The sequence below is a fragment of the Cyclopterus lumpus genome, chromosome 8 (assembly GCF_009769545.1).
Source record: "Cyclopterus lumpus isolate fCycLum1 chromosome 8, fCycLum1.pri, whole genome shotgun sequence".
In the NCBI taxonomy this organism is placed as follows: domain Eukaryota; kingdom Metazoa; phylum Chordata; class Actinopteri; order Perciformes; family Cyclopteridae; genus Cyclopterus; species Cyclopterus lumpus.
The window spans coordinates 2,473,626-2,498,380 of NC_046973.1; the positions used below are offsets into that span (position 1 = coordinate 2,473,626).

The following is a 24,755-nucleotide window of genomic DNA, read 5'->3' on the forward strand; positions in this document are numbered from 1 at the left end:
ACGTTAGCTCAACACGTGAACTGTACGTTAGCTCAACATATGAACTGTACGTTGGCTCAACATGTGAACTGTACGTTGGCTCAACACGTGAACTGTACGTTAGCTCAGCACATGCACTGTACGTTGGCTCAACATGTGAACTGTACATTAGCTCAACACGTGAACTGTACGTTAGCTCAGCACATGCACTGTACGTTAGCTCAACACATGAACTGTACGTTAGCTCAACATGTGAACTGTACATTAGCTCAACCCATGAACTGTACGTTAGCTCAACATGTGAACTGTACGTTAGCTCAACATGTGAACTGTACATTAGCTCAACCCATGAACTGTACGTTAGCTCAACATGTGAACTGTACGTTGGCTCAACATGTGAACTGTACGTTGGCTCAACATGTGAACTGTACATTAGCTCAACACGTGAACTGTACGTTAGCTCAGCACATGCACTGTACGTTAGCTCAACATGTGAACTGTACATTAGCTCAACCCATGAACTGTACGTTAGCTCAACATGTGAACTGTACATTAGCTCAACCCATGAACTGTACGTTAGCTCAACACATGAACTGTACGCGACCTGACAGTTGATAGTTGAGTTTAAATGTATGGAAATAGCCCGAAATGCCGAAGTATTGCACGGTTTCTGTTCAGGTAATCGCAAAACTACGGTTGGAAGTCATCTTGCTGAAGGTATGCAGTGAAAGCAAAGTCCTTTTTTCCCTTTGACGGTCCAGTTCAGCCTCATGGAGTTCAATCAAAGACTTTCCTTTCGCACGCTTCAGCCCGCCGTGTATTTCTCACTCCTCTCAGGCTCGCTCACTCCTAATCTCCTTGCTGCCATTGTTCGGTCCGTCAATCACGATATCAGCTGTTCTGATCAACTGGTCTCTTCTACCCGGTAACACAATGACATGTACTGCACTAGCGTGTCTCGGTAGAGTCCAAAGACTCTGTCAAGACTTTATCATCACACAGCATCTGTTAATAATACACAATTCCCTTTTCTTCTTCTGACATCTGAGCTGTTCTACCTTCACAGACAAAGACACACCGGACGAGGGTTCAGTGTCTTGGGGATTGAACAAACGGCCCAAAGAGTAGTGGACTACATGCTCTTTTCTCCTGAGCCACAGCCAACCCCACCACAAAGGGGGGGGGGGGGCACATAAGGACTCGGTAATGGAAGCACACTGGGCGAGTGATACCTACTCGGCGCGCCGTGACTCCCCCTCCATGTGCACTCCCGCTCAGCTACGCAGCCGTGCACAGACACCCTGTGGGCCTGCAGGGATTACACTGCAGCAATGTGTCCCAAAAAGGCAAGGTCACCTTAAGTGAATTGGGGCGGGGGGAGGGCAATTCCCTCAGGACGAAAAACAGGGAGCAACTCGTGAAAAAGTAATTAAGCAGGATGCACATCAGTGGAGGCCACAGGCGGAGGAGGCGAGTGGGGAGATGAATAAGCCCCGAGGATGAGAGGGGGGGGTTGCACACAACCTATCTGGGAGATGTTCGCTAAACGGGATTGCGTAACCTCGTTTGTGTTTGTTTTTTAAAATCTTTTCCCCTTATTAAATAAAACACAATATCAACTTCTCAAATGTGAAGATTGGTTTTCCTCTGCTTTATGCAGCGGATTACCTTTTTTGGAGGGGTACTGCTGGTCAGATTGTGAGAATGAACACACACACACACACACACACACACACACACTTAAGAAAAACATGATTTGGGGCTACTTGAACGAAATTAGCCTGAAGTGCAGATCAGTGTATATAAAAAACGACTCTACTTCTCTTGATTTATTCCCTCAGTAAACATTGTAAACATTAGTTTTTGGTCTCAATCTCTAGTTTCAAGTCTTCTTCAATACAGCGTGATGTTCATTTAGTAATTATGGTCATTTAGAGTCAAACAGACCATAAAGCAGGGCATGCTTTAGGGGCGGGGCTACAAGGTGATTGACAGGTCTCTACCAGAGACGTATACGGCGTCTCTACGTCACTGCTCCTCAGTCCAGATATGGTCACTTCCTGTTACGGCCAAAAAACCGCAGAACTCGAGGCTTCAAAACATCAGTCCACAAACCAATGGTCCACTTCTTATTTAAAGTATATGTGTAATTACTATTTCTTGACAAGGAGAATCAGTTCTCAAGGTGTTTTTTGAACACGAAAACAAACCTCCATGACAGACGGGGCTTTGTCTTCAGAAACTGTGGATTGTTTATCAAGGAATTATTGAGAAATGTTTTGTTTGTCTAAAGCGCCCCAAACCTCTGAAAAATGCAAATAAGAGCAGCCGGAACAAGCTGCCACTCGAAGGTTTATAATGTAAGTACACAAGCCACTATATGAAAATATGAAATTACAATATTTAATCAACCAATGTGAGACGTGAAAGGCACTTGGGCACCAAATTAAAGTGCAGATTTATTCAGAGGTTAGTCTGGTTTAAAAAAAAAAGAAAAGCACATCTTCCGTTTGGGGGGGGGGGGGGGGGGGGGGGGGGGGGGAATTCTTTAGAGCAGATAAAGAAGAAAAGAAAGACAATAAAGAAAGCAGGGAGGACAGTAGTGATGAAGGATGGAAGGAAGGGAGGAAAGGGGTAGGAATGGATAGACAAAATAAGGAAAGTATGTCAGGGAAAAAAAGATCGGAGGGCAAAAAGATAGAAAGAAGCATGCAGGAAGGGGAATGGAGAGAGAGAAGGAAGACGTGGAGAAGCACATTAAAGGAGAGGAGGATGCAAGGGAAGGAAAGAAAGGAGGGGAAGGAGATAGAAAAGATAGAAGGAAGCATGCAGGAAAGGGAATGGAGAGAGAGAAGGAAGACGTGGAGAAGCACATTAAAGGAGAGGAGGATGCAAGGGAAGGAAAGAAAGGAGGGGAAGGAGATAGAAAAGATAGAAGGAAGCATGCAGGAAAGGGAATGGAGAGAGAGAAGGAAGACGTGGAGAAGCACATTAAAGGAGAGGAGGATGCAAGGGAAGGAAAGAAAGGAGGGGAAGGAGATAGAAAAGATAGAAGGAAGCATGCAGGAAAGGGAATGGAGAGAGAGAAGGAAGACGTGGAGAAGCACATTAAAGGAGAGGAGGATGCAAGGGAAGGAAAGAAAGGAGGGGAAGGAGATAGAAAAGATAGAAGGAAGCATGCAGGAAAGGGAATGGAGAGAGAGAAGGAAGACGTGGAGAAGCACATTAAAGGAGAGGAGGATGCAAGGGAAGGAAAGAAAGGAGGGGCAGGAGCAAAAGAATGAAAGGGGCGAAAGATGGGAAGTTATCGTCCGTCAGATAAATGCAGTGAAACAATTTCAAAGGAATGAAGGAAGAAAAAGAAAAGAAGTAAAGATGGAACAAAGTGCAATATTTCCCCTCAGAATAGAGACTTTCACTCCAGTTTCCTGAAGCGACGCACCCCGAGGGTCACATGACCTGTGCAGATATCGACGTTGGATGCAGTCAGCGGTGACACTGTGTGTGTGTGTGTGTGTGTGTGTGTGTGTGTGTGTTAAACATACGACGGCGGCTGACAGGACCTCGGCTTTGAAGTGACAGCCGCCGCCGTCAGGCCGCTAAGGCGCCGTCACCCTGTGGGTGCAGCGAGAGGGAGACGGGGTGCCGTCAGAAGAGGGTCGCTGCCTCGGGCGCCCCCTTTTTGAAATATGTTGTCTTTTGCTCGAGGCGGTTCAAACTCCCGTTTAGTCCTCACGAACACGTGTGACAACCCGACTGTCACCACAGACTGGTGTCTGCTGCTTTTGGAAAATGGTCAATTCTGTTAATTTTGAGTTTCTGTATACATTTCTATTCTTTTTCTCAGTTTAAATGATTTTAATGCAGGGGGATAAAACACCGTTTTGCCTATTCTTCAGTGTGTGATAGTCACTTATCTTCAGGGTTGAGTCATTTTAATGTGTCGCCAATAGTAAATGTCAGTCAATTCATCACCAGCAGCAAAGCGGGTATTTTTTTAGGTGTCCTCAGATTTGCCTCCTAACAGCCTCAAAGGGCCACTTAGCAACTCTAAATCTTGACAAATGGTTAATTATAGAAAGTTAATCACATACGCTCCTTTTCATATTTTGCGATGTTCACAAACCCATTTCAACTGCCGCACTAAATCACAGACGCTCTGAAATAAAGCTCATCGATTCAATAAAATACCCCTCTTGAGGAGAAACTTCATGGCACGCCGTTCTCTGGGTATTTATGTCGCTTACAGCGGCAACAGTACATTAATTTAAGAAAACTAGAGGTGTGAAACTAGGGTCCAAACTACTGGACCTGATCTGAAACAGACCCCTGGAGAAGCAACACAAAAAATGAAAAGCATATTTCTTTCCAATAAGAGACCTGAGAGAAGTCAGAACCAGTCAGACAACTGAGAGATATCTTATCTCTTCAGTTGCAGGTGGATGGCGAAGTTCTACAAAGACCACAGGGTGAATAATCTTCTCTAGAAAAACGTGTCCTGATCCTTTTAGGTTGTTGAAAACATTAATTCACATTAAATCGATAATATAAGCTCATCGGTGTATTAGTTGGGATCATTAAGCAGCCCTCAGTTCTAAGTGCCTTAAAGCTGCCTTCTCTCTACTGACCACCAGGGGGCGACTCCTATGGTTGTATAGAGGTCTATGCTTCATGTGTTAAAGCTGCATTCTCTCTCCTGACCACCAGGGGGCAACTCCTCTGGTTGTATAGAAGTCTATGCTTCATGTGTTAAAGCTGCATTCTCTCTACTGACCACCAGGGGGCGACTCCTCTGGTTGTATAGAAGTCTATGCTTCATGTGTTAAAGATGCATTCTCTCTCCTGACCACCAGGGGGCGACTCCTCTGGTTGTATAGAAGTCTATGCTTCATGTGTTAAAGCTGCATTCTCTCTCCTGACCACCAGGGGGCGACTCCTCTGGTTGTATAGAAGTCTATGCTTCATGTGTTAAAGCTGCATTCTCTCTACTGACCACCAGGGGGCGACTCCTCTGGTTGTATAGAAGTCCATGCTTCATGTGTTAAAGCTGCATTCTCTCTCCTGACCACCAGGGGGCGACTCCTCTGGTTGTATAGAAGTCTATGCTTCATGTGTTAAAGCTGCATTCTCTCTCCTGACCACCAGGGGGCGACTCCTCTGGTTGTATAGAAGTCTATGCTTCATGTGTTAAAGCTGCATTCTCTCTCCTGACCACCAAGGGGCGACTCCTCTGGTTGTATAGAAGTCTATGCTTCATGTGTTAAAGCTGCATTTTCTCTACTGACCACCAGGGGGAGACTCCTCTGGTTGTATAGAAGTGTATGCTTCATGTGTTAAAGCTGCATTCTCTCTCCTGACCACCAGGGGGCGACTCCTCTGGTTGTATAGAAGTCTATGCTTCATGTGTTAAAGCTGCATTCTCTCTACTGACCACCAGGGGGAGACTCCTCTGGTTGTATAGAAGTATATGCTTCATGTGTTAAAGCTGCATTCTCTCTCCTGACCACCAGGGGGCGACTCCTCTGGTTGTATAGAAGTCTATGCTTCATGTGTTAAAGCTGCATTCTCTCTCCTGACCACCAGGGGGCGACTCCTCTGGTTGTATAGAAGTCCATGCTTCATGTGTTAAAGCTGCATTCTCTCTCCTGACCACCAGGGGGCGACTCCTCTGGTTGTATAGAAGTCTATGCTTCATGTGTTAAAGCTGCATTCTCTCTCCTGACCACCAGGGGGCGACTCCTCTGGTTGTATAGAAGTCTATGCTTCATGTGTTAAAGCTGCATTCTCTCTACTGACCACCAGGGGGAGACTCCTCTGGTTGTATAGAAGTGTATGCTTCATGTGTTAAAGCTGCATTCTCTCTCCTGACCACCAGGGGGAGACTCCTCTGGTTGTATAGAAGTCTATATAAAATGACTCTACTTCTCTCCTGATTTATTCTCTCAGTAAACATTGTAAGCATGAGTTTATTGTCTATTTAGAGTCAAATAGAGCATAACATGCAGAGTATGATTTTAGGGCGTGGCTACCTTTTTGATTGACAGGTTGTCACCACGGTATTGTCCGGTCTGGGAGTTGTCTGTGTTTTTTGTCCAAACAACTCTAAACCTTTCCCAGTGTGTCCCAGAAAGTTAAATGTTACATTTTGCTCGCCTAAAACTTTTATTCAGAGTTCGGTCATACTTAGCTCCACCCTCTCATGTCTCTTATGGTTGCAAAAAAACAAGATGGCGGCGACCATAAACCAAGACGGCAACAGTGAAAAAAAGACGAACACAAGGCTTCAAAACCGATAGTCCACAAACCGACGGGTGACGTCAGGTTGACTGCGTCCACTTCCTCTATACAGTCAATAGTTGTGAATCAGGACCTCCAGCATTTTGATCAATCGGCTCATGTATTCACTTTTAATATAATTATTTCAAACCAGAATGTAAAACCTCCACAACAGACAGAAAAACGTAACTGTACCGGATCGGCTGCCCCGTCACACGTGGCTGAGCAGAAACCATCTAACCTCAAATATCCTCAAGGAAATAGACATCGACATCGAGCCAATAAACAAATACAGAGCAAAACCACCACGAATGAAGAAACAACGGAATGGTGATTCAATCAGAATTACGTGTGTCAAGTTGTGTTTAAATCAAACGTTCACTTACCTTTGAGACGCCTAATGAAAGTTCATCAGCTGGCAAGATTTACACCGTTATCGACCGTCGCCATGGTAACGCTTTGTCCATAAAGTTCATGCATGCAAAAAAACTGTATGGCCTTCATTCAAACCAAATGATTTGGCTCACAACCCCCGTCCCAAAAGAATATATATATTACGCCGTTTGGCACCAAACATTTGTGGAACGTACCGTAGGAGAGGGGGATGTCCAGATCGCCCTGCCAGGACATCTGCCCCGATTCGTCTATGGAGTGCTGCGCTGTAAAAAACAACAACAACAACAACAACGACGAGGCCGCTTGTTTACAGCTCATCCTCGCTTCGGATTCACTAGGACAATAGCCGGGAAATCTACTACTGTGCCGTGCTGCGTTCACACTGGCGGGAAGTGTTAAGTTTGTCGTTGGAAGTGTGGATTTAATCACGGATCATAAATGTGTGTGTGTGTGTGTGTGTGTGTGTGGACTTTTTTGCAAGATGTCACTTCAAGCCAATTTATGTGTTGTCATGTCCAACTTGCTGAAACAAAAGTCGCAGTCACTTTATTATTTGGCAGAAAGAGAACGACAGCATGACACAGCGGCTTTGTGGGTGAAACGATGGTCGTCCTGAACGAGGACGGGCTTTACCTTTCAAGTGGCCTCGGCCGAGTGTCACGAACCCAGAGGAGATGAAGTTGTGCATGTCTTGGCCTCCGCCGCGCAGGTTTTCTTTCCCATAGTGCCCTGGCGGGATAAAGAGTTGTGGGAAATTAATATTTTTACAGCAAAAAAAGTGGGGCTTGAAGGTCACATCAGAAAGTGGTGCAGTGGAATTTATCCTGAAATAGGTGTTACTAGTAGCACGGGCATATTCACTGAACTACTTTAGCTAGCGAGCTAACGGCTAACCAGCTAGCAACATGAAACATGTCGGCGCTAGTTAGTCAGAAAGCCTTGAAATTATTAGAATTTTCTCTGTAGTGTTCTGATGTTAACTACAACTCCCAAGGTGCATTTCAGTACATCACACACATCCAGTCACTGAGTTTAACATTCTTTGACATTTGGCAAACGGTGGGTTTAACAATTCAGATTTTATAACGAACAAAACAATGTGAAGATTCAAATAATTCGATTTTGGATTCTGGGTCGATTTCGTAATGAATTCATAAACTTTGGTACAACGTTTTGTTCACAAACTCAACAAAGAAACGTTAGTTTGGTAAAGCCGATGCCACTGATTCGAGCATGGCATCGTCTCCATGGCAATGAGGGGATGGGGATGTCTCCTTAGAATGTATCCCCCATAAAATAAAACTGCATTGTTCAATTAAGATTTGAGGGTAAACTATTTTCTCACAGATTATTTTTGTATTTCACGTATCACAAATACGTCGATAAGTTGCCGTGAAGCGTGATTTACCGGTTCAGAAACGTCGAGATTATTCAACGTATCAGAAACGTGCAACGCCGACATTTCATTGCGGCGACTTTGTTGTGAAAAGATGGATTTTCGCAGGACGCCGTTCCCACTGTCAGGATCTGGAGTTTTTGTGTCTTGTTTCCTGTTTTATTTTGAAGTCCCCGTCTCTCGTATCCTCTGTTTCCCTGCACTTCCTGTCCCTGTGATTGTCTGCCCTGTCCCTGATTGGTTCCTCCTGTGTCCAATCACCTGCACCTTCCCTGTGTATTTAAACCCTGTTTGCGTCATTCCCCAGTGTTGGTCCGTCCTGGTTAGATCCCTCGAGATCGCTTGTGTTAGTCCTGTTGTTTTTTGGTGATTCCTCAATTTAAATAGTTCCACTAGTTAAAGTGAAGAATAAAGTTTGGGTCCTGTCTCGGTGGCTACACGTGACACCCACGAGCGACTCCCATCGATCGTGTCCGTTTCCGCGGGCCTTAATACTGACGAGTATCTGCACTGAATTCCCCAGAAACACATCTGCCACTCACATGACGGATTGGCTGTCGACGCCGAGAATACTAAACGGGGCTAAAATGGCACGGCTGACCAAACCAACTCTCGGGTGGCATCATCAGCTCGTCGACGAGGAGGCCGAAGATGCAGTTCTGCACGTCTCAAACGCTCCTTCGCAGAGAGTGAACTTTACATTTAATTACAAAATAAAATGACGATGCTTTTGGCTTCTCAGAGGCGGGGGCTGATTGGAGTTGGATACAGTAGGATCCCCCCAACACACCTCAGGTATAAACCCTTTTTTGGATTTCCCATGTGTTAAAGAGACCACTCCGTAATGCAATTTGTACCACAGCGCCGTTAACTCTCCTCCGCACCAGCGCTGTAATTTGTAACACAAAGCAGCCTCAGACAAGGTGCCTGCTAGCACCCCCGACAGCGTTCAATTGTCCTGTCAATCACAGACGAGTCTTTAGTGGAGGAATAAAAGAAGGTAGTGTGTTGACAGAAACGCCGAAAAGAAAGAAAAAACGTACCGACAAAGAGAGTTGGTTCATCAAACCTCTCCCCCCCACCCCCTCCACCCACCCCCCTCTTTTTCTACATTAACTGGCGAGCGGTTAAATGCCTCCTCCTCCAAAGGGAACCCACTTCAAAGTCAATAACATCACTCAGACCTTTGGGCCTCGGGAAGCCGATATCGAACAGCATTTCAAATTATCATAATGAAAAGAAACACCTGGGACCTTTAGGCCTGGTCTTCATCACACCAGCGCCGCGGCTCGTTTGTTTCTTTTCTTATATAAATATATATATATATATATATATATATATATATATATATTTATAGAATATGAACTGGTTACCAACGCACTCTCTGCTAGTCCGTAAATAGGAGAAGAAAAGGAATAAACGCATTTCCCTGGATCTTGTAATTGTTGTTGCGTCTATGCCGATGATACATTGTCGTATATCTGTATGACGTCGCCCTGCAGGGTGAAACGCTGATGATTCATAACCTCCATATGCTCCAAGGACGGCACCGTGGAGCTGGAATCAGGTGGCTGGAGACGCCGACTGTGATATGAATTGCTCCCATAGCTATAGCCCCTTATTATCTCTGGAAATGTTCCTCAAAATTGCCTTTTTTTCTCCATCCTTGCATAATGAGAACAGAGCTAACCTTTTCCGTTCGTGAATGACCGTTTTCATCACACATTTATGAACAAAGTGTTTTATTTTAGAGATGAAAACTTCAAAATCTCTGGATAAAAGTTACATTTATGAACTATGAGAACAATGAGTCAGTTAGGGGCTCAAATGTGCACATTTCTGCACACTTGAGTCCCTAACATGTCATGGATATTATTTATTAAATTACTTTACTTTTAACAACCTTCAGACTGTTGTTGACTATTGTTTTTGAGCATATTTGAGCCCATACAACACAACTGCTTTGTAGGAAACATAATATCAGTCTCGTGTCATTTTATAGTCGGGTCGACTTCTGCAGGGTTTGAAAAACCCAAACGAGCTGTGAGAGTAAGATGGAGACGAGTCCGTTCTCCGTCTGCAAAGTGTGGAAAGACATTTGTCGCCTATTTTTCACAGCGCCGTAGAAACTTTAGAGCAGAACAAATAAAAATGAGAGAGCAGAACTATGGGAAATTGAAGTGATAATGCCCACTCAAGGAAAGTCCTGGAGAAGTACCATCTCATCTATAATAACTCTTCTGGAACAGCAAGCGGGGGAAAGTTCACATCATGTATTTCTGATGTTTTCTATATTAAATCCAGATATCCACCATTGTATTGCCATTCGCTTCTCTTTATTGCCCCTCCTCCCCAGGTTAATACTTTCCTATATGGAAGAAATGCCATAAAAGTGTTCTATTTGTTGAGTTATTATCTTAAGGACACTTTATTTATTTTTTATCACCGAGGGTATATATAAAAGAAGTGATGAAAAGGATTGAAAAGAGGAAATAAGCTGCACATTATATAGGACACAATCAAACTGAGCGTGGCTTCTGACATCACCAATTATTTATACTCCTTAATGCTGCTACATGAAAAAAAAGTCTATTCAAATCCATCATCATCATCTTCGCCCGTGAACTCTGAGTGTGACCCCAGGAGATGGTTCCAGACCAAAGGATCTCTTCCCATCATGAAGGCCGTCCTATGAATCAGATGTGGAGGAGAGACACTTGTTCTTTCTCCACTGAGAGGGGAAAACATCATGAAAGGAGAATTTATAAGAAAACACGAGTTGTTTTCCAGCGTAGTAATCCGCCTTTTTTTGTGTACATAGTGTTTATTAATTTACCTATATTGTTTTTAGCCATTTTCTCATGTGTTTGTCATACTGTATTGTATCTGTGTTGTCTGGACTGTGCTACTGCCTCTTGGCCAGGTCATCATTAAAAATGAGAATTGGTTATCAACTGATTTCACCTGGTTAAATAAAGGTCAAATAAAAAAAATAAAGTAGTGAACTCACAAATAGATATATCATGCATTATGTGTATGTATGTATGTATATATATATATATATATATATATATATATATATATATATATCCTCTTTCTATTTCATCATTTCAGCAACAATATTACAGTGTTAATATCTTCATGAGTAGAATATGTAACAGACATGACAAAATTACATTTAATTTCAACACTTTCAACGGTTTCGTTAACAAAAAGAAGCCATCTACCATTTTAATGTGGGCTGAATCTATTTTAATTGTTACCACAAGGCTTTTATTTTGAAGTATGTGTTGGTCAATGTTAAATGAAGTGACAGCTCCATAAATGAATAAAGTACTGACATGTCATGTCACGTTTTGCTCATAGCTAGCAGTGTGTCATGTATGTAGCTGAAAACCAAATAAAATGTATATAAACAAGTGACTCTGTACAATGAAGTAGAAAAAGTATACACTTAATCATAAAAAGACTAAATTAGGCTAATCATCATAATTGTTCTTCTTTACAATCAACTAACTTTTATATAAACAGAGACATCATCTGCATATTGTAACTCCTTGTGATTGTTGTTTTGAGTATAGAAAATGTTTCCATGTAAATAAAACCTTGTTTTGTTTCTTTTATCATCAACCTTAAATCTAAATGGAATTCAAAACCCAATATTGAACCAAACAGCCATTTAAAGGAGTCAGAACCTCACAAAATGTACAAATAAAAAAATAGAAAAACATTCCTCATTCTTGAAAATATACAACGTTGAGGAACACACATGCAGCCTTACATTCACTTCCTGTTCTTCAATGGTATGTTCAAATGCAAAAAGTTCATCCTGGAAAAATCTACTAAGAGAAGCCTATCAATGAGCTAAAGATAAATAATATCCAGAAGTAGCACTAAAAATATAATGAGCTTTGACCATTTCCTCAGTGAAAAAAGAACAAAGCCATCTTCTTTTTTCACTTCTTTCCCCATCACTGTCATGAATGTGTCATCAATCTGAGTCATGTCTTCCCTGCAGGGCCTCCGTCCCCCACTTGGACACCCACCCTTCAAAAGCACTTACCCCGAGCAGTGTCGCGTCCCACTCACACATTAATAACAATAGCGGAGCTGATATGACACAGGTTGGACATTCAAGACATCTTTTCTGTGGGCGCTGCATGGAAAATAACCATGTGTGGTTTTTGTGAATCAGAGACTTGCGTACACTCGATGCTCAGTGGCCTACAGCCAGCAATATATCACAGAAAATAGCACCAGGTCAACGTAGTAATAACAAAAAATCAAAATGGCCATGTGATGAGTTTGAATAGTAAAGCCTATCTGAGCAGCAACATTACCGGACGCCATATTGCAATTTCAATAAAGTTTTGCATTGTTTGTTATTAGATTGTTTTACCTCATTGTATTTAGAGAGACGCACAATTAAAAAAAAAATCATTTATAACTCCCCAGCAAGTATTACCGCAGGTGTTGCATATCATTTTAATTCATAACGTGCTTCAGTGGCTCGTGCAGGATTATCAAACAGATTTCCAATTACTTAAATTAACACCGACTCAAAGCAATTGGTGGACCGAGAGGTCCGTGACCCTGGTGCAGTGGCCCATTGGCCCCGGTTTATAATCTCCTTTTTGATTTCCTTCTGTTCATTGCAAAGAACACGTTCACTTCCTGGACTTCCTAAACCGTCTTAAATCCGCTCAACACTGTATATTGAAGGTTAAATTACTATTGTATGAAGGAGTGATGGATTTCTGTCAAATCTGACCTGAACCTGGATGAAGGCGTTTGTTCAAGATACGTTGGAGGTTTTGGTTATAACGCCCAATAGCACCACACATTCTCTACGTTTCCTCCCAGATTTCATTGATTGCAAAGCTTAAAGTCTGAGAACATCAGCGGTAATATTTACTAATGTAGAGTAGAAAACAAGACATGATTCATATTGGTGACCAAGCACGAAGTAATCTACTCAACGAGAAAATAGTCAAAAGTGCTGCAGAAACGCTGCTCACATCCTGCAGTACGGTCTGTATCTCTTCTGACACATTCCCTCCGTGTTGGGTGGCGGTGGTGGAGAGGAAGGGTGGAGGCCGGGTGGGTGACACAAGAGTGAAAACACAACACTATTGAATCTGGGACACCATAGTAGAGCTGATCCCCGGAGCCGGGATCTGGAGACCGGACCGGATAAAAGTAGGGAGGAAACGACGTTGCGCGACAGAATTATCTCCGGACAGAAGAAAAGAAAGCTTGCGTCTCTCCCGCAGAAGATGATCATTTGCAATCTTAGATTTTTAGGCTTATGGGAAACATAAAGCAGCGTAAAGAACCGGGGCCTTTTTTTTATTCTCCATGTATTTCCTTACGTGTTTCGTCTTAAGAAAGAGATCGAGGGGAAAAAGCTTAAGATTCAAGGTCCATCTATTTCAGTGGATGTCAATCAAAGAATATTGCGGCAGATTAAGGGAAGCGAAGGGTGTGGATACTTAAGCTTTAGCATCATAATAACATAAAGTTGGATTTTTTAAATGGACGTGCAGTGGAAGCTACACACAAGACACTTAAATTGGCTCTCATCTCATAGTATAGAAACCGATCGGTGTCGCCTACCGTGGTTGGACGCCTTGGCGTGAACGGGCGTGTAATGATTCTTCAGGGTTCTGACTGGCGTCTCGTCTTTGGGCGATCCGTCAATGGCCGCGACGTTCTCGTGTTCGTACTGAGATATTGGAACCGGTCCTTGTTGCCTCAGAATGTCTGCCAGGGCTCTGGAGAAAGAAAATCATCACACGAATGAGGAAAAGAGCAATTACCAGCATGCTTTTTTTCCTCCCTTTCTCCTCGTCATCCCCCCCTTGAATGTCTTCCTTAATTTATTTAGCCACAGCTCCAATCTGAATCATAGAGGTACAAGACAGCAGAGAGGAAAATCCTAATTACACCCGGAGTCATAAGGGAGTGAGATCTTCAGTAGCGCGGAACACAAAGTACAGACAAGTCCTATTATTCTGTCCGGACTCGAGCTCAAGGCACATTTACGGAGGAGTTAGAAGCCATTGCCTCTTCTTTGAAGTCACGAATAAAAAAGGCGATATTTCAACCAACACCATTTCCAACTTTTGGTGGCAGTTTCTTTCCTTTAAGGAAATGAAAAAAGGCGATTTAAACTGTGTCAATGTCAACCTAAAGCAACCACACATTCCACTTTCCCATAACTTCTGTGTGACTTTTGGGAGATATATCGTTATATTAATAGCGTTTCCCTTCCAGGATGAGGACACTTTAGCCATTTCTTTTTTCTCGCAGACGCAGGCGACCTGATTTTTTGCTTCGTCCCAGTTGGCTGCTGGCGGCCGTGTGCAGTGGGCCGGACTCTTTATGGTTTTTAATGAGAGAGATAAACATTTAGCCTCCTAAAAAAACACTTTTGATTGTTTTTTAAGTCGCATGGAAACTTGTCAGAAATGCTGTAACTGTTTATAATGCAATAGAGCCGGATCAATACTGCATTTTCGGGGGGGGGGGGGGGGGGGGGGGGGGGGGGGGGTTGTACTAATATTGATATTTGGAAATTTAAAACGTCTGTCAACAATATAGCCCATTTTTTTCTTCTTTTTTTACACTCTTTTATATCCTGAAAACAACTATGGGCTAAAAACGATCCCTTGGGCCACGATTTAACTGACTTATAGAGAAACGGACGTCTGATATGACGTCATAAAGTTCTGTCCTCTGAGAGCTATGAACATAACCGTGTTGAAGTAGAACCCTCAGAAAGTTTTCATATCGACAAAGCAAATGAAAAGGCCAAAGCTAGCAATGTGTCGACCCTTCTAACAAGTATTGTGTGTTTCCGAACGTTCATCTTCCTCCGTGCAGTAAGAACTCATCAAGGTGGTTGGACTTCGTGACACGTTTCTTCACCACCATTTTGAATCCCACAGATACTCACTAGAGCAGCACATGTGGGTTAATGCCGCAGCTATTTTAGGAAAAAAACTAAACATACAATGTCAATCAAATTGTTAATATTTAGACCTCCAGCAGGAGCCTGTGGGGTCTCGAGTCTGGGACTCGGAAGGAGACGAGTCTCACATTGACGGTTTTGTTCTTTCCTTGAGTTTTCTCCATAGTACCAATTACAAAACCACCAGCATCATCGTCATTCTCTTAAGGACGTTGATGTTCTCGAACAGATCTTTGGCGTCGCTCTGCAACCTGTTGTGATTCAGTCTCTTATGAGACTTTGAGCCTTCTCTGAGCCTTTTGCATTGAACCTTCAGTTCTACCGCAGCTGTTTGTGCCCATTCGGTCGTCTTTTCCTTCCAACGGCGTACGCTGCCTCTCGGTTCAGCCTGCACAATGTGATCAATACAGCGTTCAAACCCGCTGGCTTCAGCTCTCACTCTGCATTCGTTGTGTTTTGGTGAAGGTCACAGACGGAACAGCAAAGGTCTGCCAACAGCTCGGTATTCTGCTCACAGTCGCGGAGGTAAGAGACCAAAGTGCATTAGAGAAGCGCCCCGCTAAACGTTGCCCAATATACAGCTGATCCCATGATGCACTGCTTCCGAACGTCTGCCGCCAGGCCTCCGAGGTCTTCTATTCCAGCAGACGTCACCGTGTGCCAAACGGTGAGTGAAAATAAACAAATAGTAAAAAGATAAAAGCAAAAAGAACACCGTTGAGCAAAACCTCAGCAAGCCATGCCGGCCCATTGCATGGACCTCCCTCTCCACTGGCGGCATTAAGCAGATCCACATGAAAGCACAAAAGGAGACGCACACTTCCACAATCGCTTCAATTTCTCTGAGCAAATATGGGGGGGGGGGGGGGGGGGGGGGGGAAGAAAAGTGCTGCATCATGAGCTTTTGTTGTTCTTTGTTTTTTGTTGTCGTTTCAAATGAAATGTCGTATTATAAAGTCTCACGAGTCCATCTGGATATTTAAAAAAGACACTTTTACAGCAATCACTGGAGCTTGAATTTAATCTACGACGGAGCTCCTTTGTGTGTTTTTTCTTTTTTTTCTTTTCTTTATCAACAAGAAACTTCTCACTGTGTTTCTCAGAAAGCAGAGTCATCCTCTTTGGACATTTCCAAAGCGATAACAATGCCGAATCGTCTTCGTGTTGTTAAGTCGACGCAATACGTCGGCCTCTGACTCGAGGGGCCTCTCGGTTAAGAGCAATGACCAAGCAGTTTTTTTATATTCTCAATGAGTGGGTGGGAAACATGCAATTTTAGTCAGATTCAACTACCAATTAAAAACCCATTTATACTTCTTTTTTTTATTAGATTTTCAACACCTGCTTTCGGTGGGGCTGCATCACTGAAAAGACCGCCCGGACACTCATAAAGCCGTGTGTGCCGTAGAGAGTTTAAAAACATCGCCTCGGGCTTTTCCACAGAATACACTAACCATAACTCTGTGCCAGACGTTGAACTGGTCGAGCTGCAACCAATGATTTTTTATTATTCGTTAATTATCTGATCGATAAGATGTTGGAAAGCCGCCCATAACGGACTCCCATGCAGCTCCAATGGCTTGTTTGGGTCCGGTCAGCAGTCTTAACAACACAAAGATATTCAGTTGACAGATTATTCAGATTTTCGAGAGAATGACGAATAATCAATAATTAAAAAAGATTTAAACAAAAGAAATGTCCTGTCGACCGATTAACCGTGGAATCGTTTCAGCTGTAGTTACACGATTCATCCACTTTTACAAAGGGCCCAGATTTGCATATATTACTGGTTTAAAGTGGGCGGGGCTCAAAAAGTGATGACGTCACACACGTCTGCGCACCAAGCAGAATTTAGCCACATTCTCATCATGAATCAGTTATGGGGTTACTTAAAATATTTAACATCATCAGGAAGAAAAAAAACCTGATATGAAGCTTTTGGAAAGTCGTCTGGAACAATAACTGACCCTCAGTTTATCAGACGAGTCTTTCAAATGGGAAGATCTGCCCATAGTTCATCTTTTGAGGTGGTCTATTGAGACTTAATTCAAAACCCACAAGGCTCTCTGGGAGTTTTGTTATATATCTATATCTATATATCTATGGATGACCTGAGGACTAAAACATACAGTCATTGGAGAAGAATCCTCTCCCATCAGGATGAACGTGATCATAATGGCTTTCAGTGACATTTACTTTTACCCCTCTGGGGTTTGAACGTACGCCGACGACTAGCCGCTTCCTCTCTCTCCCGAGACGGACCCGGAAAGGGATGTGGACCATAGGAAGATGTGGGGGGGGGGGGGGCTCTGGGGAGGAGTGTAAGGTCACCTGCTTGTCTGAACTTGTGATATTGAGGCTGCGCGTTAAGGAGTCGTGTCCATCGTGATTTCACACTTTACGTTTACAGAGAAAACATGTTTTATTTTTTTTGTAGACCGAACACTCCAAAAAAAAAGTGCCGACAGGTAGAAACATGCAGTGGTACGTTAAAAGTCATTTCTCTATTCTTTGTACCAGTCTGACTGAAGATCAATCCAACATGTTTTTCTGGCTCAAATGAGAAGCAATGCAGCTCCAAGATTATACTGTAAAGTGGGTTCATCCCGGTTTGACACTTAAAGGCACAGTTCACCCCCCAAAAAATACATTTGTTGTTTTTTTACCTGAAGTGATATTTATCAATCTACTGTAGTTTTGGAGATGCATTATAACGGGACTATTTAACACGGCTTGTATATAAATATATTTCCTGAAGATAATCCACACACCTGGGTATGAGCACACTAATACGGGGTGAAGTGTCCCTTTAAGGTCGCCATAGAGCACTTCATCGTGGACAAAAAGCCCACGCAGACTCACCTGTGCACGTTCATTTCCTGGGGGGGCTTGGTGGCTTTGTCGTAGGCCACTTTAGCAGAAATCCCAATGGCGATGACGAGCGCCACGACCCCGCACGTGATGTACACCGTGGCGTTGGTCTGGTCCAGTTCCGGGTCGTACGTGTCGCCCGTGGGCGCCGGCGACGGCGGCTGGGTCTTGATCCAGTCCGGGGTGTTGTAGTTGGTGCAGCCCTTCTGCTCCAGCCGCTTCCCCCGGTCCGCGCAGCAGAAGCGCAGGAAGCAGCTGCCGCAGCAGAAGCGGTGGTCCGTGTTGTTGCAGCTGAACTCCTTGTCGTACTGGCCGCTCACGTCGTAGTAGCCCAGGCAGGTGTCGTGCTGGACCGTGGGAGCCTGGACCTGGGTGATCTTCCCCGGCACGGCCAGCGGGACCGCGGTGGTGCTGCCGTTGACCTCCTTCACCTTCGGGTTCCTCCTCGGGTTCGGGTTTTTGCTCTTCTTGTTGGCGGCGGCGCAGAGGACATTCAGCGGGTCGAAGTAAATCAAAAGAAGCAGAAGGTGCTTTATCCCCATCATTTGAGGACGCGCTGGTTCGTTTGGCTCTCCGGTCCCTCTCGGTGTCTCTCGTCCACACTTCTTACCGCGTGGAGCTCCTGGAGGGGTTCTTCATCGCCGGTGGGGGGGACTGCTTACTCCTTCTGGGTCGTGTGGCTCATCGGACACGCACAGCATCTTCTCACCTTTTGGGCTGTTCGGTCCAGCGTGAATGGGCTTCTTTTTTTTTCTTCTTCTTCTTCTTTTTTTCTAATTAAAAAGTTATGCTTTTGGCACAAAAATGTCCTCTTTTAATTTCGATGGTGGAGACGCGGTGGAGACGCGGTGGAGACGCGGTGGAGACGCGGTGGAGACGCGGTGTCCTCCGGGGGGGGGGAACCTGCAACCATGAGGTGTGACGGAAGCTCGGGAGTTGCGCTGCGAGAAGGGAGGCAAGAGGGATGATTTAGTCGGTCCAAGTCAAGCACGAGGAGAGCCCGTTGATGAGCAGGTGTGATCGAAATAATCGATAATTGGGGGTAAACTCGACCGTTGGACCCGAGGACACTTTTCAGCACCACGGACAGCGCCCACGTCTCCATTTGGAGCGCTTCAGCATCCACAAGTCACAACGGTTCGACCTTTAATTTCACTTCAAACACGAACACGGGCTCATTTAACTCGACAATAGTTCCTGAATTACACAGAGATGAATATTAATAAACGCCGCCGTTAAATTTTAAATTATTTATTTTTTTGCTTCATTCGCCTGTTTTTTTTTACGCATGAACTTTCTTTTTATCCGACTTGTGGAAACGGAGCATTAACTTAGACAAAAATGGATGGATGGATGGATGTGTTCTTTCAGAAGGAATTGAACGCTAATAATAAAAAATAATAATAAAAAAATCAAGAGAGAGAGGATGAGGAGTACTTACCGGGTAAACGGTGGCCGGTAACGGGGGTTGTCTCAGCCACTGCCACTGAATCAAAGAGCCTCAGCAAGACAAGAGGCGAGACCTCTCCCTCCTCTCCGGCCCGCCTCCTCCCCCCCCCCCCCCCCCCCCCCCCCCCCCCCCCCCCCCCCCCCCCCCCCCCCCTCCACTCTCTCCTCACCCCTACTCTCCACAGACGTCACCGATTCAGGTACCTCAGTTCATTATCAATCGGTATCAGCCCCCCCCCCCCCCCCCCTGCATATGCCTCCAGGCTTCACTCGATAACTCGAGGAGGAGGAAGAGGAGGAGGAGGAAGCAAAAAAAAGAGAAACAGAAAGATAACAGTGCAGAAGTTGTCTGTTGGAGGCGAGGCGCTGCTGTTGGTGTACATTCATGCATCAGTGCGCACACAAGCTGCATCCACTCATAAGACACCAATCACGTCCTCTGTGTGTGTGTGTGTGTGTGTGTGTGTGTGTGTTCAGGGAAATGTGAAAAACCTGCCCGAGCTGGTTTACTTTAGAATAATAAATCAAATGCCACGTAAGTGCCGAGGAGGAGGTGGAAAAGGATTTAGTTGCTTAAACATGTCTGGTGCCAATTGGGAATGTTTTTTATTTAAATTAGTTATTACTGGATGTATGTAAAGGGTCCTGTGTGTGTGTGTGTGTGCGTGGGTATAAATATATTTATTTTAAGTTTAAGTTTCTCTACACGATATACATTAGGAAGTAAGTGTTGTCTGTTTAAAGAGCCGGTAATGCTGCAGGTGAACACCGTTAGCTCGGTCGGCGCTGTTAGCCGCTAGCTGCTAGCCGCTAGCCGCCGCCATGTGGAGAGCAATGTGCAGGCAAGAGATACGCTGAGCACCTTTCTACGTTTGAATTGATTTCACAGTTTATGTTCATGGAAACATTTTATCTACAAATGTCACCATTCAAAAGCTCAGCTTGTCCTTCTAGAGCCGTGTTTGGTTTGTCCGTTCTGGGCTCCTGTAGAAATATGGCGGCCTCCCTGTGTAGATGTGAACAGCTCATTATAACGGTAACATCATTCTTATTTTTCGATGATTATACACTAAAGAAAACATACTTATTAATATTATTTTTCCATTTCTGCCAATAGATCCCACTAAAATGCGACACTGGACCTTCAAATTCTTTATTTTACCAACAGAATTCTGAAATAAAAAAATATAATATACAAATAATAACTTTATTCTCTGATGTTCTATTTTCAGAAAGGTATAATGTAACTGTATTCACTCTTTATTCATTCTGATTTACACCTATACGGTTCCACTGTCTGTGACTTCATTCTCTTATCTTCCGAGTATCTTACATTTTTCTTTACCTTCCACTTGACTCTTAAAATCATGGCATTATTTCCCAAAATCCCAAATTTGATTGCAGAACTCAAACATCTGGCAAAAGAAAACAAGTCAATCCTCTGTGATTTCATGTTGCCGTTAAGCACATTAAACCAATCAGCATCAACATTCATTTAATCAATAGATCAATTAACACATCGGTTCCTCCCGGGACACAAAAGGACACAACAGTGTATAATTAATAAGGTCCGGTATATTGATGGAGGATTAATCGTATTCTGGTTAAATCTGGTTGTGCCAGACGGTGAAAATGACCACGTTCAAACATCCCATAACCACATCAAATTGTCTCCTCTGTCCTCGCCTCCTCTGTCCTCGTCTCCTCTGTCCTCGTCCACTCGGTTATTACCCGGCGTGTCAAAGCTCATCCATCTGGTGTCCGGACCACAACTATACGGCCCAGATATATTTGTCTTCCCCGGCTCGAGGGCTGTTTGATGAAGGTTATTGCTTTCATAGCGGCGAGGTTTCAGAAGGCAAAGTGAATACACGCAGAGCCCCAAAAAATGGGTTTTACTCGCCCGATTATTTAAAGTAGCTCGTCGAGCGCGTGACGATTGTCTGAAAGAAGAAGTTACATCACCGCTTGAGACCTTAACACATATTAAAGTACATAGTTTCCCCTCCAGTGGCTTTACAGGTGCTGAAAACATCATCTTTTTTAATTTTTTTTATTCCCCCAGCGTCTGAAAATATGAAATCTATTCAGTTTGATCGTGTTTCGGCTCCTCGTCGGAGCTCCGTGATGTTTACACAAGGGGAGAAACTCAAAGGGAGACTTCATGTTTCTTTTAACGCCGCGCCTTTCCAACAAAGTTCGACATGTCGACACAAAAAAAAAAAGAACGAGGCTGACATTTTTTTATTGTCTGCACTATGATCCAGAATGATGTTAGGATTCAAAGCGGGTTGTACTGTAAAGGAGCATCCTGTTAGATGTTACATCTGATGGCAAAGACCGTGTTGGATTCCCTTTAACAACCACCTGGCATCACAGGAAGGAGCTCCCACACCTGGATGACAGATGGTTCACGTTTACTTAACGATAATTCTGCCTTTTTTATCGGCGACGAGGACGGTGGTGATGATGATGGCGACAATCTTGATGAAAGCAGCGACGACGACGATCAATCATACGGACGATGAATACGTTAGGGAAGAAGAACAGTCAAATATTGGGATAGTTTCACCTCCTCCGGTGTCCAAAGTGTCCTCTTTTTGATGGTGCACCCTTTGTGTTAAAGAGTCACCTTCTTCCCAAAACGTTGTGCTCATATCTCTGCATATCTAATATGTCTGTAGATGAAATGATGTAGACGTAGGAAGGACTTCAGGGTTCTCGAGGAGGGGATGAAAACACACGATATTGTTGTCACAAAAGGCAATCTATTGGTTTTTGGTGAACGGGGACACAAAGTACCATTTTTTGTTCTTGTCGCCCAGGACGAAAACAAAGCCAAATTATGGTCTGTTTTCTTGGTGGACTAACGCATTAAAACGCCTCCGTGCAACGATCAGAGAAAAGGGGCGTGTCATTAAATAATGGCAAAAAGACAACTTACTGTGGGAGGAAGGGAAGGAGGATGCAACCTGGCGTTAGTGAAGGTTTTCCTAGAACCGCACATGGTTATTTTAAGCCCCAACACGGACGTTTATCCTCATATAATTGTGTTTGTTGCCTAAACCTGACTTTTGTTTTGTCGTCACATCCTTTCTTTCATTTTGTAACGTCGTGGCAAAAAAAGACGTTCCACGGGACGCGTAATGGAACGAACAACTCGTAACATTAAGGAAGGTGTAATTCATTTAGACTCGCTACGTTGTTACAGTTGTGTTGCATTGTTTTGTTACTGTCTCAAACCAACACAGGACTTTCACACAGGAGACCTGTGTCTGGGTCCCATGTGAAACCAAAAAGGCAATGTCGTTATGTCGTTATGTAACATTAAGAAACGCGTAATTCATTTAGACTCGCTACGTTGTTGCAGTTGTTACGTTGCATTGTTTTGTTACTATTTGAACACAAACCGTGATACTATTTCTAACCTCTACCCGACCATGTGGCATTGAGCGTTTACGAGAGTCGATATGAAACGTATTTCCGGTTCAGATACGTCGTCCTTCAACGTATTTCTTGGGTTTGCGGAAACATACGACGCCGACATTTCTTCAAAAGTAATTTCATACGATTCCTGATTTACACTTTTACTTCTGGACTTTGTTAATTCCACATCTCAGACAGAAGAGGAAGTGGACTTTAATTGCGCGGCCGTGCTTCAAGTCACCAGCGAACCTCCTTGACCGGAAACCTTTGGAAATAAAGTGTGATCAACTCCAACGGCGCCCCCCACTGACAGATAATATGACAAGGAGGCATGAAAAAACATTCTGATGAATGTCTCTCCACACACTGGGGATGCTCTTGGAAGTCAGCATTTGCAAATTGGGCCCCCTCCATTTCCCCGCGCCAGTTAAGTCGGCACATCGGATGGCGTGTTGAGCACAAAAAGGGGGTGGGGGGGGGGCGGGAAGAGCGATGGTCCATTAGCGTTTAACAGCTACGAGCGCGCAACGCCGGCCTCAGCGAAAAAGCGCTGACAGGTAACGACGGGGTCGACGTTGGCTGAAGAATAATGAGACGCTATTTTTTTCCGACGGAAGAATAAAATAATGAATGACTGTAAGCGGAGGCGGGTTTTTTTTCTCTCCACGACGACAGTAACGCGGCGCTTTACGCTCGCCGCGGGGGGGCTCTGGAGACGCACTCGCCTCGTATTCGTCGGCTTGATTAGCGACGCGGATATTCGCCCCACATTCTCTCTCTAGTATCTAGCTGGTCTACATTTTGTCTTTTCAATCAGGGATTTTTTTGGTCTTGATTTGGCTTTAGCTCAGAGCACCAACCCGAAATGTCTGCCCCAGTTCTGGTGCAGAGGGGAATTGCTCTCCTCTGACACCGGCCCCTGTTCCGAGGGGTCCGCTCCGTCGCCTCGGTTAATGAGCCAGGCAGTCTCGCCGTGTCTCGAAGAGCTAAACGCTCCACGCAAAGTGACTTTTTTTAACACCGTTTTTGGTTGCGGATGTGCGTTCCCTGAAGGGGGCCGCGCTGCTCGCGTCGACCTTGTAGGTGTCTGACGTTGCATTCAGGGCCCCCCGTTGACTTTAAAGTGGTTCCATTTAAATCTTAACTTTACGGTCAAGAGCCCCTGAAGACAACGTTATCGGCATACAGAGCGTGTTGTTGGAAACAGGTGAAGAGGATAATTGAGGGACATTAAAGGTATGGCGCCCACAAGTTAATATAATAACTCTTTGTGTACTTATGCCACTTTGTATTTCGTAATATATCACGTATTTGTCGCCACCCTTTCACCTCTCAGACAATCGTACGCTGCTACCTGCTTTTCCACCCAATTGGGTTACTTTTGATTTGAAAAAAGTGTTTTCGGGCCAGTTGTGATAATTAAAAAATGTCCCAATATTCCGATAAATCGGTTGTTTTAAGCTTTTTCTTCCCAGAACAAATGATTATTTGGTCTTATTTCGTTTCAAGAAATGAACTTTTCACACAAAAAAAGGCTCTTGATGTAACAATTCTCAAAGCATGTAATGAGAGAGAAACTGTATTATTTTGTTGTGTTTATTCATAAAACAGAGGCATTGTCTCTGACTAGCCTCACTTACTGTCATGAAGAACAGAATATCTCCAGAGTGATTAATATTTGGTAGAGAACCAGCAGATGGTGAGCCAGCTCTTAAAGGAGTAGTGGTGAACTGAATTTAAATGATGATTAAACGCTTCACGCATATTTGATTTTTGGCTGATATGCAAGGCAGAGTTTTGATAATTCTCCAAAACTCCCAATGAGTTATTTGCAAAGATCTGATTTGACTTTTTCTAATAAGTCTCAGACAGTTATGCCGTTGATGCCTGAAATTCTGCCAGTCAGTCAGATTATTGATGGTGTTGGCTGCCTCCCAAGATGCATCTCTTCCAATAGGAGTTCTGGAAATGTTTGTGAGGGAAAGGATG

At 44.0% G+C, this 24,755-nt stretch overlaps 1 protein-coding gene across 4 annotated transcripts in view; it reads right to left on the reverse strand.

Moving 5' to 3' along the window:
• Positions 1-18,436, reverse strand: part of LOC117735185 (protein shisa-6) — a 63,370-nt gene extending 44,934 nt beyond the window's left edge. Inside the window, exons 1-4 of one of the 4 annotated variants that reach the window (XM_034539667.1) lie at positions 17,883-18,436; positions 13,664-13,821; positions 7,285-7,380; positions 6,846-6,914 (exon numbers count right to left, since the gene is read on the reverse strand). In XM_034539667.1, coding sequence (XP_034395558.1) covers positions 6,846-6,914; positions 7,285-7,380; positions 13,664-13,821; positions 17,883-18,436 — 877 coding nt within the window. Of the gene's footprint in view, positions 1-6,845; positions 6,915-7,275; positions 7,381-13,663; positions 13,822-17,882 lie in introns of all 4 variants that reach the window. The other 3 variants (XM_034539669.1, XM_034539668.1, XM_034539670.1) reach the window with 3 other exon arrangements.
• Between the last annotated feature and the right edge of the window lie 6,319 nt (positions 18,437-24,755).